Source organism: Fukomys damarensis, unplaced genomic scaffold, assembly GCF_012274545.1.
Source record: "Fukomys damarensis isolate Sample0158 unplaced genomic scaffold, DMR_v1.0_HiC HiC_scaffold_25, whole genome shotgun sequence".
In the NCBI taxonomy this organism is placed as follows: domain Eukaryota; kingdom Metazoa; phylum Chordata; class Mammalia; order Rodentia; family Bathyergidae; genus Fukomys; species Fukomys damarensis.
This window is the reverse complement of record NW_022900937.1, coordinates 26,207,182-26,226,100: the sequence shown is the minus strand read 5'-3', so window position 1 is coordinate 26,226,100 and position 18,919 is coordinate 26,207,182. Positions and strand designations below refer to the sequence as shown.

Below are 18,919 nucleotides of genomic sequence, written 5' to 3'. Positions count from 1 at the left end.
TTTTTTTTTTTTTTTTTTTTTTTTTTCTTTTTGGTACCGTGTGCTTGCGAGGCAGGTGGTGGCACCACTGAGCTAAATCCTTGGCCTAATTTGATTTCTGGGAACTGGGAATGGAACCCAGGGCACTGGGCATGCCAGGGGAGCAAGCACTCCTGAGCCACATGCCCTCACCTTTGAGCCTGGGTCTGATGCTGAGAAACAGGGCAGAGGCTACTCTGTGAACAATGATTATGGTCTGAGAGCAGGTCACAACCACCTGGGAAGCAGTAACCCCAGCACAACTCAGAGAATCCTGCCCCTCATCAAGTTCCAGCATAAAGAAAGGACTTTCCCTGCCCATCGCCTCTTTCCAGACCCCGGACTATTCCATCCTAGAGTGCTCGAGAGCTGAGGAAACCCACCCTCATCCCACCCGTGCATTCTGCAGCCACAGGCCCCTCACTGCTTCTGGCTTTGTGAATGCTGCCAGCCCTGGGGAGATTGCTCCCTGCCCTCGCCTCCTCCTGCTGCACCCCTGGTAAGGGCTGAGCAGCATTCATGACTGGACCTGGCACAGGCACTGGAAGTACAAGCAATGGCAGTAGAAATGTCCTCATTTTGGAGCAAGCAGGAGTCCCATGCCAACTGCCAGTCTCTGGGTGGCTTGACGGTCACTTTCGGTGTAGTCTCCAAATTGTTAAGGCCTGCATGGGCAGAGTCCTACTTTCTCCTCTGAGAAGCCCTCCTGGCACTGCCCTGGCTGATCCCCTCCAGGGGACTTAGCATGCAGGATATTGCTTTTGAACAAATATTTGCTAGGAAATATAAATTATTAATTATTTCCAGAGTTGGAGGTGACCTCTCCCTGCTCCAGTGAGCCAGCTGCCAAAGTTCCTACTTCCTGCCAGGCATACTGATTTTCTACCTCTGGTGGGCAGGTGTCCGATGGGTTGCAGGGGTAGAAGTGAGCACAGTGCATGTGGCTTAGAGACCATAGGGTTGAATGGTCAGTGCACAAGGATGCATTCAAGGTCACTGAAGGCCACCATCCTAGCCTCATGGGGAGGAGAGGGACACATGAAGATAAAGAGAGTTGGCCCAGGGGAGATACAGATGGACAATACACACTTTAAAAGTTGGCCAACACCATCAGCCATCAGGAAATGGAAAACAAGAGCACAATAACGCTTCACATCTGCTAGGATTGCTACATTCAAGGACAGCAGTGCTGGCAGAGGCGTGAAGAGCTTGGAATTCATTCAGTACTGGTGGGAGTGCAGCTGTCTGGCAGCGCCTCAGAGGGCAATGTGTTGAGTGTGTGACCCAGCAATCCTACTTCCAGTCCTGCACCCAGGGAAAACTAGAACAAAGTCTCCCTAAGGAGACAGCATAATCCATAAGAGCCAGAGCAAAAACAACCCAAGTGCCCGTCAGCAGATAAACAGGTTAACAGGTAGGATATTATCCACCAGCACAGGGACAAAGCACAGTTATGTGCTGCAGCATGGTTTAACGGGAACCTACTCACAAGGCAGAGAAAGCCAGCCACAAAGACAGCATGTCAGCCCAGAGGAGGTGAATCTACCGAGGTAGAAAGTAAATTGTAGTCTCCTAGGCTAGGACACTGAGGAGAAATGGGAAGTGGCTGCTAATGGTTATAGGGCCTTAAACTCATTATGTAGTCCAGGCTGACCTCCAGCCTGACCAGGTGGTGGAACCACTGAACTAAATCCCCAGCCCAGGATGTTATATATATATTTTTGTTTGTTTGTTTGTTTGTTTTTGTTTTTGAAACAGGGTCTCACTATGTAGTTGAGAATGACTTGGAACTCACTATGTAGCCCATGTTGGACTCAAACTCACAGCAATTCTCCTGCCTCAGCCTCCCGAGTGCTGGGATTATAGGCGTGTGCCACCACACCCAGCCACGATGTTATGTTTTTAAAGAATGACTAGAGCCACAGGGATCTATAAAGCAAGGTCAAATGATCCAATGCAAATTTTATTTGGAAACCATAAGGACAGACAAGAGAGAATGGGCCAGAAAAGAATATCTGAAGAAATAATGTCTAAGTCTTTTTCAATTTGGGTGAAAAACATCAATCCACAAGTTACACATGGAAATCTAGAAATTACAGGTCACAGAACATCAGCTGAATTTTTTAAAATGCTTAAATCTTTCATAACCAAACTGCTGTTAACTAAAGGTAAAAATATTTTAAAAGCAGCCACATCTGGGGGGGGGGGTAGGATGAGGAGGACACATTATATAAAAGGAAAATGAGAGAAATGATAACTGATAAAAGAAAAGAAAAAGCTGACTTTTCATAAGAAACAATGAAGACTCAAAGATATCAGAGCAAAATATTTGAAAGCGCTAAAATAAACAAACTCAAGCCAGAATTCTCTCCCAGTGAATATATCCTTTAAAAACAAAGTGAAGCACAACATTTCCATCACACAGAGCTGGGAGGAGGCTTGGTCTGGTGAGCCGGGCTGTATAGTCAGGTGCTGGACACTCCTTCTATCCATGCTGTGGAGTGCAGCTCGCCTGGTCCAAGAGGCACTGGCCCAGTGACTGGCTTCTAAAACTCACTGCATAGGGCAAGTGCTGCCATGTGGCTTCCAAGGTGCAGCCATGAGAGGTGACCCAGTGCCGTGTGGCTGGGTCAGGACCTGTGTGTTTTGGGTCCTTGACCCTCCCTGTCAGACGTGTGAAGCTGATCTCGTGCGGAAACTGCATGGAAGCAGAGAAGCTGATGCCCCCTCCTGTTCCCATCCCTTTTTATCGGGGATCAAACTCAGGACCTTGTGCTTTCGAGGCAGGCAAGGTCACCACTGAGCTCAATCCCCAGCCCTCTGTCTCTAGCTTATTGAGCCTTCCCAACCCCCAACCAGGCTCCAGGTGGGTAAGCAAAGAAGACACAGGTGGCCCTGGCCTCTCACCAGCAGCTGTGCTGTGAGGACACTCAAGCAGCCTACAGAGAGGCCTGTGGCAGACAGCAAAGGTCTCCAGCCATGGCTGGCATAGTAAATGGACACATCCTCAGATCACCCACGTCTCTGGGATGCTGTAGATGGGAGGGTGGGGCAGGGGAAGAACTTTGCAGATTGATTGAGGATGCTGAGGTAGGAAGAGCATGCTGGAGCCCCCAGGTGGCCCCACATCCAATCACGCCTCTATACAATCTCTCCTATTCTCAACAAGGGTGGAGGGCGATCAGGCCGACACTCGCTGGAACAGGAAAGGAAAAAAATGCCTCTCAACAGGATAGTGGGTGTCACAGTGGTGTGGCCACACGATGGAAACCTAAACTGTGGAGCGTGGGCCAGTGGGACACCAACAGTGAGGGTGGCCTCACAAATATAATGAGTGAGATGAGCCATGCACAGAGGAATTCAAAATGGCGGTGTGTGACCTTCAAAAACATCCGGGACTTCGACTGCTCAAGCCAGGGGTGGCCTATGGGAGAAGAGTGGGCACGAGCGAGGGGCTTCCCGGTGATAAAATGGCTGATATCTTGATTGGGTTGTGGATTTACATGTGTGTATACATTTGTCAAAAGTCATCAAGTTATACTTGTAATAGATGTATGTTTCAAAGTATGACCCATTTACCTCCATTAATAGAAACCCAACTGTCTATTAGAACCTGCAGTCATAAAGTCAGTTCACAACTTCTGAGGCCAGAGTCTAAGCAGGATCCAGGTGCCCTTCCCATGGTCACAATCTTTGCTGCTCCCTGTGCCCTGTTCTCAGGTGCTCCTCACATGCTGTCTGAGGATGGAGCCCAAGATCTCGAAACTCCAGCATGAGACAGGACTTCCTCTTGCCCCATGGTCCCCAGGTGAAACTGCCTACACAGGGTAGAGTGTGGGCAGCAGGCTCCCTCCCCTGGAAGTGTTCCGGCCAGAGTGGACTGAATTATGTGGGTGTTGTAAAAGAGGCCTCTGTGACCTGAAAACCTCTAGTCGGGGAGTCTGCCACCCAGCAGTGCTTGTCTGTAGATAGTGACTGCCTCTGGTCCCAGATCCTGACACCAGTAGGCTCTGTGTCCCAGCAGTGCTTGTCTGTAGATAGTGACTACCTCTGGTCCCAGATCCTGACACCAGTAGGCTCTGTGTCCCAGCTAACAACTTGGGGACCCGGTGTTTGGACCCAGAGGCAACCTGAGCTGACCCACATCCTGAAGAACCCAGATCTGTACGCAATGTCTGAGACCAGGCCTAGTTCACCTAGGAGCTCTGACTTCCCAGATGTGTCCTGCCCTCTTTTCTGGCTCCTGGCACCAATGTCCTGATTTCCTGTAGCTCTTCTAACATCACTACATTGGTGCTGTTCCCACTGGCATTTCAATTTCTGGAACCCTACGAGTTCTTTCCTACCCCAGAGCCTTTGCACCTGCTGGGCTTATTTTCCTACAGAGCTCTTCCCTCCACCAACTCCTACTTATCTTTCAGGTCTCTGAGTGTTACTTTCCCACTGGTAAGAAAGAGTTAAAGAACTGGAGGCCCTGAACACTACATTCTTAGGGACACCTGTGCTCTTTCTGTAACGTTCACCTTACAACTCCTCCTCCAAGCACAGCACACCCCCAAACTCGGCACTCTCCCTGTCGTCTTTGGAAAGCCTTCTCTGGGAGCAGCACTATTGGCTGGGCTTGCAGCAGCTCCTGTTATTACAGACAGATGAGCTATGTAGAAATATTTTAGGCAGTCAGGGCCAGGTCCTCGAGAGGAGGACAAAGGTGAAACACACCACACCTGTGACCGGAGACACATTGGCTCAAGATAAAGACACGATGACCAGACTTACATATTTCCTCAAAGAACAAACACTGGGCCTAATGAAGTCTGGATAGACATCGACCACTCTGGTAGGTGATGATCAGAGACCCCTGGACCCACCACTTCCTAGAAGAATCTTTTTTCTTTCTATTCATGCTTGTTACGTGACTTGTTTCCTAGTTGGACCACTATTATTTAAGTAACTACATTTAAAACCTTATTGGATGATCATGGCTGTGGCCCACAATGTACCCACAATGAATTTCACCCTGTAAAACTCCTCTGTAAAGTGAGGTCCCTGGGGTACCCACTCAGGTCCCCCTCCTGCTATTCAGGCACTTTCCTATCAATAAATATCTTCCTACTCTTAACCTCCATTATTCCTAGAACTCATCCTTCAAATTCTAGAGAACAAGAACTTGCATATCATACAGCTGGCAGGTTGGGATATACAATATTTCATATTTCATCTCTGGTATTATCACCTCCTTGTCCATATTTCATCTCCAGTATTATTTTCCATAACACTGTGACTGTCCCTTGTCCTGGGCTCTCAGGGACTCCTTGTTACACCCTGTCTTTGGCAGGCAGAGCTGGAGGAAGCAGCAGCCAGCAGCTGCAGGGCAAGGGTGGTCAGTTCAGAGCCTGCGTCCTTTCCTGAGCCTGGCAGAACCCTGGGCCTGCGTTTCCTGCCTCCTCCTCACACCAAGCCCAGCCTGGCCACAGCACTGCCATGTTCACTTCCCCCAAGCCAGGCTCCTTGGCTTCTCCTGGGGCTTCCTGCCTCCTCCCCTGGCCCCAGCTGCTCCCACTCTGGCCGTATCTGCCTCTCCAGACCCAAGGATTGGCCTAGCCTCGTGTGCTGGATCTGACAGCCACTGTCATTTCACAATGGGCTTCCTCTGCCTAGGGAGGCTGGGGTCTCCTCAATAGGGGCTCATCCAGGGCAAGACCAGGGCCCAGCGTGGTCAGCAGGTGCCCTGGTGGGTTAATGCTCTGCAGCCACAGCCTTACAGGTGCCTGTGCAGTGCCAGAGTCCCAGTTTGGGCCTGGCAGACATCAGCTCCTGCTGCACAGTTACAGCCCTGTGATGAGTGTGGCACGAGAGGGACTCAGGTGGGCAGGCAGAATATGGAACCTTCTCCCAGATCTCCCTGTGCCCCTTCAGCTCCCCCACTGCAGCACTGGGCTGGGGTCCTGTCATGCTTTGGAAGAGACTGGAGCTGGAGGTGTACTGCTGGGGTTGGCTGCAGGGGCCCCAGAGTGGCAGGGATATTGCTGCATTGGCCACAGCAGTAACTGCTCTGACTGGAACCATGTGAACTGGGAATCAAAGTTTTTTCCCCACAGCTACCATGGGAGGTAGAGACAGTAGGAATGTCAGCTGCCTCACTGACATTCGGGAAATCAGGTCCAAAGAGAGTGTCCAGCCCAAGGTCACAGAATAGTCAGGAGCAGCCCTGGAGCAGCTGGTGGATACACTAGGCCTCCTAGTGTCAAGGTCAGGCCTTTTATCTCCATCTGCACATGGGTGATATTAAGGCTGGAGGGGTTAAATGCCTTCCTCAAAAGTCACTTGTAAGAAGTCGGGCGGTGTTGGGGGGACCAGAACTGCGCCCTGATTTCTGGCCATCCCTGCCCTGGAGCCCGGAACCTGTGTCCCTTTGGTCGGGGCCCTCCCTGCAGCAGGCTGGGCTTTGCCTTGTGTGCCACCACCCACAGCAGCATCTGCAAAGTGGTTCCGGCCAGGCACACAGGACCCTCTGCCACTCTTCTCGCCATGGGCTCCCGACTCTCACGTGGCCACTCACTCGTGGGACCTTGAGAGCCAGAAGCCCTTGAATTTTACTTTTAAAGGCTGAGCTGTGCAGGGTGGGAATCAGGGATATTGGCGTCTGAATCCAGGGCTTCAAACTCAACTGCACACCCAGCCCTTTTTTATTTTTTGTTTTGAGACAGGGTCTCACTAAGTTGCCCAGGCTGGCCTCAAACTTGTGATGCTCCTGCCTCAGTCTCCCCAGTATCAGGGATGAAAGGCACGCACCACGACAGCTGAAGAGGACTGAGCCTTGAGCCTGCCTGTGAGCCTCTCGGGCGGGCCACGCTTGGTTCTGGGAGCCAGAACAGATCAGAGCTGCTCTGGGTGGGGAGCTGGGCCTGCTGTTCTAGAGGGGCTCCCACGTCCTTGCACTCCGGCCCATGCTGCTCTTCTGTTCTGGGAAGTCTTGAGGGTGGGAAGCTCCTGCTTCTGGGGGAATGGAGTTCACCCTGGCATAGCAGCCTTTTGGAGCCCAGGCAATGTAGGGCAGGCCTTGAACGGGGCCCCTCCATCTCTGACATTCACTCCCTTCCCCCACTTCTCCTCCCGTGGTCCATGAGGACAGTGGCCGCCACATTCCTGGAACTCAAACACTGGCACTTTCTCCCTAGGCTTTGGTACTTCCCTTGGCTTCCCCACTGCACCTTCTAATTCGCTGACTTCCCGTCCCTCACTGTCGTTGTCCTCTCCTCCTTAACCTTCCAGCCCCACCCCCGACCATGCAAGGCCACCCATACACCCCTGGACGGGAGCCCAGGTGGTGGCCCCCTGGGCACGGTCACTGAGGCTGGTGCGGAGTCCTGGCTGGGCCTGGCCCATCTTCTCTCCTTACAGGGACTGACCGGGCTTTGCAAAGTGCATCTGCCTCCTTGAACCACAGAATACATCTGGCATAAGGGTTTAAAGGACATACCAGCCACTGTAGTCATGGACAGATGGAAAACTGGAGCCCAGAGAGGGCCGGGCACTTGTCAAGGTCACACAGCAAGCTGAATCTGGGACTTCGGGGTCCCCCTTTACCTGTCTGTCAAAGCCCTGTGAAGGGGACAGGGAAGCCTTCTCATTGACTGAAAGACTCTTCATGCAGCCCCTGGGATCATGGCCCATTCCTCAGGTGAGCCTTCCTTGGCCATGGTAAGCCAGGCTCCAAAGAAAAGTGTCCCTGAACCCTCGTTCCTTCTTGCGGCTCACTCAGACCCGCCCTGTATCTTCCAGTTGAGCACAGGCTCAGAGAAGTGGCTTCCCCGGCCAGGCTCACCCACAGCAAGGAGCCTGGAATCGGGTAGCCTGATAAGGAAATCCAGCCAACTCACCTGGCTCCCAAGTTGTCCCTGCCAGTCCCCATGCCATTGTGCTGCTGTATCTCCTGAGGGTCTTCTCGGCAGCCCGGCATGCTGGGGTCCCTTGGGTGGCGGTCGTGTCCAGCTGCAGAGCTGCGTGATGTCCGCCAAGAGCACCCGTCTCCCACGGGAGAGCTGGCTGAGGGGGCGGGGGCAGGGGCGGTGCTGGGTGACCCACAGCGGCCGTTTCCTCCCTATTTTTAGCAGCTCAAAATGTTCCTCCACAGCGAAAAGTTGGTCAGGACTGAAACTTTCCTTTTCTTCCCGGTTTTGTTTCCCTCCAGGCGAGGAGAATTTCAATGAAGCCAGCGCTCTTTTGGATGCAAATCGCCCGGGCTCTCCCAGGATGTGTGGCCCAGGACTCAGCGTTCTGGGCCCAGAAAAACCTCCTCGCTGGCTTTCGAGGGCTACTGTGGGAGCAGGGGGAGGTCTCAGAACAGCCCTAAACCCCATCCCACCCTGCACCCCCAACTCGCTGTGGCTGCCCGTAGCCAGAAGGACTTCACCCCATGGCCATCTCAGCTAAGGCCTGAGTGACCAAGGAAGCCCAGAGCCCCTGTCCTCAAGGACTCCAGGCTGGGGAGACTGTGACACAACTTGAGGAAGCCTCTGTGCTTGGGCAGACGTGATAGATAGGATGGAGGAACGGGGCCATCCAGGGACACCTAAATCCAAGCCGGGATCTGCCCCCATAAGAAGGAGGGAAGAACACTAATGTGGGTTCTCAGGGATCCATACACAGGTGTGGGGAGCTCATGGTGGGGGGGTCTCTGAATACCAGAAATCTCCCTCCAGACCAGGGACCTAGGTCTGTGGTGTCTCGTCTGTCTGGCACAAAGGTCCTAAATTCAATCCCCAGTACAGGGGATAAAAAAGTCCCAAAAAACATTGATGGGCTGGGGATTTATCTCAGTGGCACTATTCCTACTTTAAAAGCTCAAGGTCCAGAGTTCAATTCCCAGTACTGGAAAAAAAAAGAAAAAGAAGTCTTTATCCAAGGTTATCTGTTAGAACCCTATGGCCATCATGATCATAACCTGAATGATTAAAGCAAAAAATAAAAAAATTTAAAAAAAAATTCAGCAATCTAGAGTCCAGGACACTGAAATCAAGGGGTGGTCAGTTCTTTATACTAGAAAGTCTTGCTTCCCTCCAAGGTTGGTGGTCCCTAGCATCCCAGGTGTTCTTGGCTTGTAGACCCACGCTTCTGGCTCCATACACTTCTATCTTCAAATGGCTGCCCTCATCTTCCCTTCCTATAAGGACACCAAGTCCTCAGACTGGGCCCACCCTAGTCCTGAATGACTCCATCCTTGATTACATCTGTGAGGACCCTGTTTCTAAATAAAGGCACCTGTGGAGGCCCTGAGGGAATGTGAATCTGAGGACACAATTCAATCTAGTATAAATGCTGCCCAAGACACTCAGGTGGGGACTCCTGTGAGTTGTCCCCAAGAGAATCCAGTTGGGTCACAGGTGCTGCTGTCCTAACTGGCAAAGGCAGGTGACAGAGAAAGCCTGTTTCCAGACAAACTCAGGGCATGGGCCACAGATCCCAGCATTCTGCCTTCCCAACTCTATTGAGGGTGCATGGAATTGGAGACATTTGTCTGACTTTGAGGAGGAATCTACCACAGTCCGACTTTGACCCCAATGCCAAGGCCTCCCCTGTGACCTTGGGCAGGTGACCAGTCCTGGACCCACAGGGCCTCATCAGGAGCCCTTTGAGTCCTGAGGGCTATGGCCTGGAGGGTGGCCTGAGTCACTGCCAGCTCCAGCTGACAGGCTGGGACAGGGAGAGAGCTCTGCCCGGCAGATTGGCTGCACCAGGGGGTTAGTGTGAGGGAGGAGCCACTGCACCCTTGCCCAGGGACACTGAGTCTCAGGAAAAAAGAGGTTGAATTCTGGCTTTTAAATTTAGAAGCCTTTGTCAGGATGAAACCTGGGGAAGGTTTGGGAAGATTCCTGAAAAGCCTCAGATTCCTCAGGATCTTGGGAACTGGGATGGAGAAGCAGATTTGGGCATTTTGGATGATCCCCCAGTCAGTGTGAGCTGAGGGCAGTGGGGAATTGGGTCATCTCAGAAAGTGACAAGGCCCTAAAGCACCCAGCAATGGCTGCAGAGTACAGGTGGCTTTGGGGCCTGAGACCAGCTATTCCCCTTCTAGCTATCTTTCCCAAAGAGTTAAAGACGTCATATTACAGTGATCCATGCACGCCCATGTTTACAGCTGTACAACTCATAATAGCTCAATCTTGGAAGTGACTGATATGTCCATCAACAGATGACTGGGTAAAGAATATGCAATGTTTACACACAATGGAATACTACTGTGCCATAAAAAGATAAACTTGAGTCATGTGTAGGAAAATGGATGCACCTGGACACCATAATATTAAGGAAAATAAATCAGACACACAACTTAAATATCACATAATTTCTTGTATATGAGAAACCCAAAAACAAAGAGCAAAAGAAAAGATAAATAATAGGAAGTAGGGAGATAGATCTTCCTCAAAGGGTTAGGGTATCAATAGATGGAGGAGGGGAAGGGAAGGAGACAAAAAAAAAAGAATTAAGATGTCAAACTCCACTTGAGGAATATAATCGTTATGCACTGCAAATATGGACTAATAAGAAATTGGGGGGGGGAAGTATGAAAAAAAGAAGAGAAGTTGGGGACCAACTCACACCCTGCCAGTTGTGCTTGGGCAGAGCTGTGTCTCTGTCCCTGGGGCTGTAGCTCCTTCCCTTCCAGCCAACCACTTCCAATAGCACAGAGTGTCCCTGACACTTGTCCCACAGAGTCTGCTTCTGACAGTGAGGACCACGGGGATACTTCTCAGTCACCCATGGCTGGGTCCCACCCCTGCTCTTCTGCACAACAGCAGAGTGAGCCTGGGCAGGGCCTCCCTCTCCCCAGACCTTGTCACACTGCGGGCTGGTGGCAGTGCTGCTTCTGGAAGCTCTAGGTAAGGACAGGGCAGGAACTGAGCAATAAGAGTCCTCTACTGGACAAAATAGCCCCAACATTCTAAGATGGCTCCTGTGCCTAAAATGGTTCCCACTTTGGAAAAGTGAAATCTAGCTCCTCTGGAGAAGACAAACCTAATTTGTTGCTCCACCCTGCTACCCTCAGGATCCTCCCCTTCCAATCATCCGGCACCTCGTCGCTAGCCCCACAGTACACCAATTCTCAACTCATGATACTCCCCCACTGCACTGCTCAGTATAAACCTCACCCCAGTTAGTCTCGCCCTCTCTCACCATTGTTCGAGGCAACCCAGCACTCTTTCCCCCCAATAAAGCCTTGCCTTGGGTGCTCCTGTTTCAGCTCATTTCCTTTCACTGAGAACACAGGGCTCTCTGTGACATGACTGTGTCCTGTGGGGGTCACTGGCTCTCTGCTATCTCTGTCTGCTTCCCTCCCATGGTGTCTGAGGGTTCCAAGCCCCCAGGAGGCAGGAAAAACTCCCCAAACTGCTGCTTTCACTTGGGATGATGCCCATGGGCACATGAGGTCGCTTTCTTCTCCCAGAGATGAGACAAGAGCGGCTTGGGGAAAGAGTGGCAGCTGAGTGAGAACCGCTAGGGAGACTGAGGTAGCGAGTGCCCTGCCCTGCTTTGGCTGTGAGCAAGCAGCCTTCCTGGCCCCAGTCAGACCAGGATCTTGGTCCCTGGGCCCAGGTGAGACTATGAGGGACCCACACTGCCTTGTGCAGAAGCTCCCTTCTCAGCACAAACCCAGCCCTTCCTTGGGGCCATACCCTTGAAGCTCCCCACTGGTCCCCTCTCCCTCTGCTCTCTCCTAGCTGCTCCCAGGCTGAAATGCACTCCCTTGTGACACCAGTGGCCCTCAGCCCCAGAAGGTGGGGATGGACCAGGGCCTCACGTAAGCCACTGGCAAGGGCTCTGCCACCAGCCACACCCCCACCTCTCTCCAGTCCCTCCTTAGATGTCACCTTTCCTGTGGTGTCCCGAACACCCAGCCTGAAAACCACACTCTTCCCATGCTCCCACTCACTTTCAGCTTATTCTCCTCACCACAGAAAAAGTTCAGAAGTGTTTTTTAAACTAAAGAATTAAATGCTATCAATCTTAACAATGCCAGGATAGAAACGCAGCTGAGACAGGAGAAATGAACGGGAGCAGGTTACTCAGGTCTACACAATGCAGCAGTAAGTATGCTCTTTGGAGGCTCAGAAGTGAGCTTTTGACCCACCCCGAGAGTTAAAGGACAGGGACCCAGCACAGACCCGAGTTAGTATATGCACCACCAAAGCAAGCAGCAGACCCCAGAGTTAAAGTCAGGAACCCAGTCTCAGAAGGAGGCAGGAGGCTGCCAAGGTCAAGTGTCCTGACATCGCAGCCTTGGAGTTGTGGGGGCCTCACTCCTTGGGCTCTGGTAAAAGCACGTTGTACAGTCCCAGCACCCCTTCTGAGGATGCCTCCAATCCACATATGTGGCACCCTAGGCTCTGTCTTCTCTTCCTCTTATCACTTCCGATCTCTTCCCCTGGGCCCAGCCTATTACTGCCTTCCTGAGGAAGGAGCAGCATCCTCTGCTGACCCCTGCTGGCTGCACGTCTACACCACAGGTCCCAGAACCCAATCCGGAACTACTGCCCCTCTGGTCCACACGCAGGGCCCGGGTCTCCACAGTGGAAACCTGTCCCCACCTCCAGGAGCCCAGCAGCCACATGATGTAGGTGGCACGTAGGACCTGGGAACAGAGCCAGGTGACCAGTGCACCAGGCCTGCTGTGGCATGTGGGGCAAGGAAAGCATTCTGCTGGCCATGCACCCCAGAGTTGGGATCAGCCACATGACCCTGGCCAAGCCACCTCACCTCTTGCCTCAGTCTCCTCTTCCATAAAATGGACTCCTAATGGCAGTGGCAGAAAGCAGCTCTGACTCAAAGGGCCGGGGAACACTCAGCACAGGAGACAGGGTTAACAACTGAATAAGGAGTGAGCATGGTACCAGCTGATTCCCTTCTCCTCACTTCCAGTGGCCTCTTCCAGGGCTCAGCCCAGGCTTTCCTGCATCTCTCACGGGCCTGGGAGACAGAGGACAGCAGTGAGCTTCCCTGTGTGCCCCTACAGTCATCCTAAGCACCAGGCACAGGACCCCGCAGTACCACAAAGCATAGCAAATAGCCATGTGTTCTCATACAGCACACAGCTCAGAAACATACTTGCTGCCTTCTTGCTTCCTCCCCTTCCACATTACTCCTGTGTTCTTCCACTCTATGCCCTAAAACTGTGCTCTCTGGAGCCTGGGGAATGTAGCTTTGCCCTGGCACCTCTCCTATTGAACTTGAGATAAGCCAGGTGCTTGTCAAAGAGAATCATAGAGCTCTTATCTGTTGGGGTCAGAGTGAGTTCAATACACAGAAGCTAGCATTACTAGGTGCCGGGTATGCACCTGTCATCCTAGCTAAATGGGAGGCTGGAGCAGGAGGGCCTCTTGCACTGACAAACTGGAGCCCAGCCTAAGCAACACGGTGAGATCTCCAGATCAAAAGAAAAATAGTGTTTGTTGTTTCTAGCACCTTGGGCCAAGAGAATAGTGGACACTGGAGCAGAGCAGGTCAATAGAAGCATGGATGACTTTCCCCAGGGCTCCTCAGTGCTGGAGCCAGGGGGCTCATCTGCAGAGGGGAGCCCCCCCAATAAAGATGCCAGGGCCACCTGCTCTCAGTAATGGGGGTGCATGCAGGTGTTTCTCTAAGCACCAAGCAGCAGCCTTTCCTGGCGCAGGAAAGCAAGGTAGGGCACAGAAGCAGCATCTGTACCCCCAGCACCTTTACTCCCATGGTGCATCTGAAAAGAGGTAATACCTGTACTCTGAGAAGACACACACCGGGACATGCACAGCAGCAGCACACCAACCCACACCAGAGACAGCCCCAGGTTCATCTGCGGCAGAAGGGACTTGTGTGTGGTGTGCTCCACAATGGGACTCAGGAAGCACTGAGAATGAACAAGCTATGTGAAAACCACCAGCCTGGGTGATTCTCACCAACTCGATGGTGAGCAGGTACGGCCATGCCCTCTGCCGTTCTGACCTGCCTTGAAGCCAGCCAAGTATGGCCTGAAACATGAGCTAAAATAAACCTCTTCAGGCCAGGGATTCAGCTCAGTGGTTCCAATGCCTGCCTCGCAAGCACAAGGACCTGAGTTCGATCCCTGGTACCAATAAACAAACAAACAAACAAACAAACCTCTTCTCCCTTAAATTGTGGGTGTTGGGTATTTTATTCCAGCAATGAGAAAAGTGACCAAGATACCTTCCCTCACTGCCACCTCCTGCCTCTCCCTGCCTCTCCCACCTCCTCCCAGCAGGGAGTGGCCATGGCCAACCTAGGATTTGTGCAGCAATGGAGAAAAATCAAAGCATCTTCTAAATGTAATTTACCAGAAAGCTCATGGAGCAGAGCCCAAGGAATTCAAGATGCCCCAAGCAGCAAAGTTTGACCAATGTTTCTGTGGCAAGGCCCCAGATATGCAAGGGCAATTTAGCCTACCCAATCCTTTCTATCACCAAAACAACCCACAGCTCATTAAAAAGAAAAGACAACAGCCAGAAGGGTAGGGAAAAGAAAGCTTATAGCTACAAATCTCCCTCCCAGGGCCACTTTAGGTGTTTTGTCTCATCCCAAGATTGCCTGAGTTCTTGACACATTTCATTTGTCATCTGAAGCACTGAGTACACAAAAACATGCTCAAAACTGTTCCCAAATTCAAATTAGGTTGGGACTATACACTTAGCAGAAAGGCTCACATTAAAAAGTCCAATCACTGGTCATCCCTAGTGTTGCCAAGAATAATACAGAGCAAGGGGATCTCCCATAAAGCTCTGGTAGGGTTGTATGCAGTGATTCAATCACATCTGAAACCTGCTCAGCAGCTAAGAGATTAGAAGTGCACATCCTGGACTCTTCCCAAGTCCTTTTTCTTGAGCAATGAAGATGCTAAGAGAATTTTTCATTCTTATATTTGGTCTCTGACCCCAGTTCCAGATACAGAACTTCTAAATCCCTTGGACTTTCTTTGGTGACCAAGGTAATACATCTTGGACAGATGGGCAGCCTCGGGTAGGGACTGGTTGCCAGGGGAACACACTATGGGATTAAAGGGTTGGGACTTTAAGCCCCCACTCTCATGATCTTTGGGAAAGAGGCAGAATTAATTACCATTGGCTAATGACGCAATTGGTCAAAGCTATGTAATGAAGCCTTCATAAGACCTCTCCCCACAATTCCTCTGGAGAACAGAGAGATGTTCCAGCCTCCTATTCTGTTCAGCTTTGTGTATCTCCAAGTATGACACCTCTAGACAGATGCATGGACAGAGCTCTGTGTACCAAGTAACAACAGCCAGTGTGTATTGAAGGCTATGCCAAGCACGATCTGGGGGCTTTTCTTGCATTATCCAATATTGCTCACAATACTCTGAAGTAAGTACGCTTTTACACATAAGAAACCTAGGCAGAGAAATTAAGTGGCCCAAGGTCATGCAGGTAGCAAGGGGCAGAATCAATATCACACCCAGGATACTGGTCGGTTTATTCTCGGTAAAAGACAAACTAGGAGATGGCAGAACATTATGTAGCCCCAGCCCAGATGTGCAACAGTACCAGCATGGGAAGACCATCTTTAAAATGCATACTCCTAGCCAGGCACAGTGGCATATGCCTATTAGTCCCAGTACACTCGGAGGTAGAAGGATCTTGAGTTCGAGCCAAGCCTGGGCAACTTAGTGACTTAGAGAGACTTTGTCTCAAAATAAAAAGTTAAAAAGAAAGAAAATAAAAGAGCTTGGGATGTAGCTCAGTGTAAAGGTACTGAATTCAATCCCCAGTGGCACAAAAAAGCAAACAAAACAAAACAACAACAACAAACTTCCTCACGAGGATGCTTGGGAGGAATGGAAATGCTCACTATTTCAATTAAAGGCATGGTTTTGTGGATCTATGCATTTCTCAAATTTCAGGCGTTAAAGTCTTACCTTGCTTATTTTACTCTTGTACCACCAACACTAGCATATATTTACCATTTATCTCTTTCTAAATATAAACTAAATATAAAAAGAGAAACTACATTTTTTTACTATGACTGGAAAAACCAATGTCCTTTGCAATAAAGGCTGCAGTTAAAAAAAAAAAGTAACCATGAAAATAAACACATAAAGATATGCCTAGGTAAACCCTCAGATCCTGGGAAGTAATCTAGATCACCAAAGTCTTTGTCGACGACAAATGGACGCCGTTGGACGTGAGGGCAGATTTTAATCAGGAAACCCTGTTGTAAGAGGGAAGAGTCTGGCATGAAGTGAGCTCACTTTCTATTTGCACAAAAGCAACTGGGCCTTTTCCAGGAGGATGAGGGAGGAGGAAGGGACAAACCGAGGTTAGCAGAAGTGAAAATTACTAAGGTGGTCAACGTAAAGGAGACCAGCCCAGCTGTGTGAAGCGGGGCATGATCAAAGTTAAAGTTAGACTCCACTCTCCCACCGAGACCAGACATGGCCCCATTCTTAGATGTGGCTGGAACACAGAGTTCTCTTCAGCCTGGAGTTTCCTCAGGCAGGAACTTTAGGGGCAAAGAGAATAATCTTAGGGATGTGGCCTTGAGATAGTTAGGAACTATTTCAGGGTGAGGCCTATGCCAAGAAGAGGCTAGAGTTTGGTAAAGAAGAATCTTTACCAGCTTTTTGCTTAGACAAAAGCAAAAAATAAAAAGTGTATCAACATCAACATCGATTGAGACTATATACCAGTGCTACACAAGGCTGAGGTAGGTACTGTTAATACTTTCCCTCTTGGGCTGGGGATTTAGCTCAGTGGAACTGCACCTGTCTCACAAGCACAAGGTCCTGAGTTTGATCTCTGGTACTACTACTACTTCTACTACTACTACCACCAACACACACACACACACACACACACACACACACACAAATCCCTCTAACAGACTGAAGAAACTGAGGCTCAGAAAGGTGAAGCTGCCTGCCCAGGTCACAGGGCCAGGAAGGATAGGGCTCGGATTTGAACCCAGGTCTCACAGACGCTGGAGTTTGTAGCCCTACTCTCTGCCCCTAGCCTCTACCCAGCCTGAGGCCACCCCCTCTTATACAGGCCCATCCTGCCCATGTCACTAGTCCATAGCACTGACTCTGGACTCGCGTATGGGGCTGGGCAGTAGCTCTCACCTCATGCTGGAACCCTAGGGCAGCTCGGCAGACAAGATCCCTGCTTTAGACCACAGCAGCTCAGGGATGCTGACTGGGGTGCAGCCGGTCACAGGAGTTTTGAGGAGTTTCCTGGGGCTTCCTGCGAAGACAGGTTTCCACTGTCTGTCGTCCCACTCCATCCTCAGGCGGGCCCTGCAAGAAAGGCAAGTGGTCAACAGTGACTACATCCTGGGGGGGGGGACAGGCTCAGAGCATGAGGCTCACACTTGAAGTGTGAGAGAAAATTACAGGGTTTAAATTAAAAACCTTTTTTTTTTTTTTCTTCTTGTACCAGGGATGGAACTTGGGCCCTTGTGCTTTTGAGGCAGCACTGGAACTCTGAGCTAAATCCCCAGCCCTAGTTTTAAAATCTTTATTATAGTAAAGGACATATTGCCATGAGTCCCCCTCAAGATCCTTTCCCTGGTTTCACTAATACTTATCCCCTTTTCTTTCTGAAGCAGTTCTGGAAGTCCTCTTTCTTGAGTATCATTAGTTGAGCTGTCATGGCTGCCTCCGTGCCCCGAACTGATTCAAAACTTTGATCTTTCATGTTCATTTTGACTCTGGGGAAGAGCTAGAAGTTGCACAGTGCCAGATCTGGTGAATAAGGTGGATGAGGATGCACTCTCATGTTTTTCTAAGCCTGCCTTTCTGTTGGATGGCACTTAGCACAGTATTCACTGCAATTTAAAAATCATATTTTATAAAGACCTGAACGAGAACTTCTAGAACTGCTTCACAAAGTGGCAGGAACAGTGTTTTTTTGAAGCAAGGAGAGGGTATTTTGAGGAGGATTCAGGATGATGTGTCTCTTGCTATAATAAATTTCCTGATTCTAAGCCCTCATCGTGTATTTGATCACCTCTTGTGGTGGATGCTGTCTGGGTCTGGGACCCAAACTTCCTGACCTTCAGCTGACAATGTGTTCAAGACTTGCTTACAGGGCCAAATTCAAAGGGAAACCACAGATTCATTGCTCTCAGATGTGAAGGGCTTGTCACTCCTATTGGACATGGTAGGGAGTGGGGCCTGGTTCACCCTCAGGACCCCAAACCTGGCCAGGTTACTCTTGAGATTGAAGTATCTCCTCTCACCACACACTGGCCCAGCAGAAGCCAAGGGAGTCTGTAGTTCCCTCATAGTGGCTGTGCCTTGCACACCCAGCTTTCGCACGTGTCCTCATCCTGGCTCCTGGGCAGCAGCAGGGCACATGGAGGACCTGTCACTGTCCGGGGGCAACACTGAGCCTCCTAGCATGGTCCTGCCTTGGTGGCTGGCACACTGCCTGGGTCCCTGTCCACCTCAGGGAACTTGGGGGGCTCACTGCTCACCCTGGGGGGGACTCATGGGCTCACCGTTGTGGCCAATTGGGGGGGGCACTGTTTGCACCTGGGACCCCCAGGACCCCTCATGGTTGGGAAGGATCAAGGTCACCTCAACTTTGGAAACATCACCCCAGGCCTGAAGAAATGGGGAGGGAGGGAACCAGGCTTAAGGGCCGCCTCCCCAAAACCCTCTATGCAGGACAATGAGGGTCTGTGACTGTACAGAGGGCAAAACCACCCAACAGGCTGGGTAGGGACTAAGGGGGTGTAGGAAGTGTTCCCGCCCACCAGCCCCCCACCCAGATCTGGACCCCGGGGCAGGGCGGGGCCTGGGGGGAGGGGCGGAGCCGGGAAGGTTCTGGGCGCTGTGTCGTCACCGTCGCCATGGTCGTCACTGTCGCCACCCGTCTCCACCACCGTCACCGCGCTT

The 18,919-nt window shown here is 51.0% G+C and overlaps 1 protein-coding gene and 1 long non-coding RNA gene across 2 annotated transcripts in view; both read right to left on the bottom strand.

The window, feature by feature from the left end:
• Acsbg1 (acyl-CoA synthetase bubblegum family member 1) overlaps nucleotides 1–8,306 on the bottom strand; it is a 40,425-nt gene extending 32,119 nt beyond the window's left edge. Inside the window, exon 1 of the mRNA XM_010619486.3 lies at nucleotides 7,899–8,306. Coding sequence (XP_010617788.1) covers nucleotides 7,899–7,978 — 80 coding nt within the window. The 5' untranslated portion in view covers nucleotides 7,979–8,306. The remainder of the gene's footprint in view (nucleotides 1–7,898) is intronic.
• Nucleotides 8,307–12,793: 4,487 nt separating this feature from the next.
• LOC104858991 overlaps nucleotides 12,794–18,919 on the bottom strand; it is a 7,587-nt gene continuing 1,461 nt past the window's right edge. The window contains exons 2-3 of the long non-coding RNA XR_779257.3: nucleotides 17,141–17,314; nucleotides 12,794–12,984 (exon numbers count right to left, since the gene is read on the bottom strand). This is a non-coding gene — a long non-coding RNA (uncharacterized LOC104858991). The remainder of the gene's footprint in view (nucleotides 12,985–17,140; nucleotides 17,315–18,919) is intronic.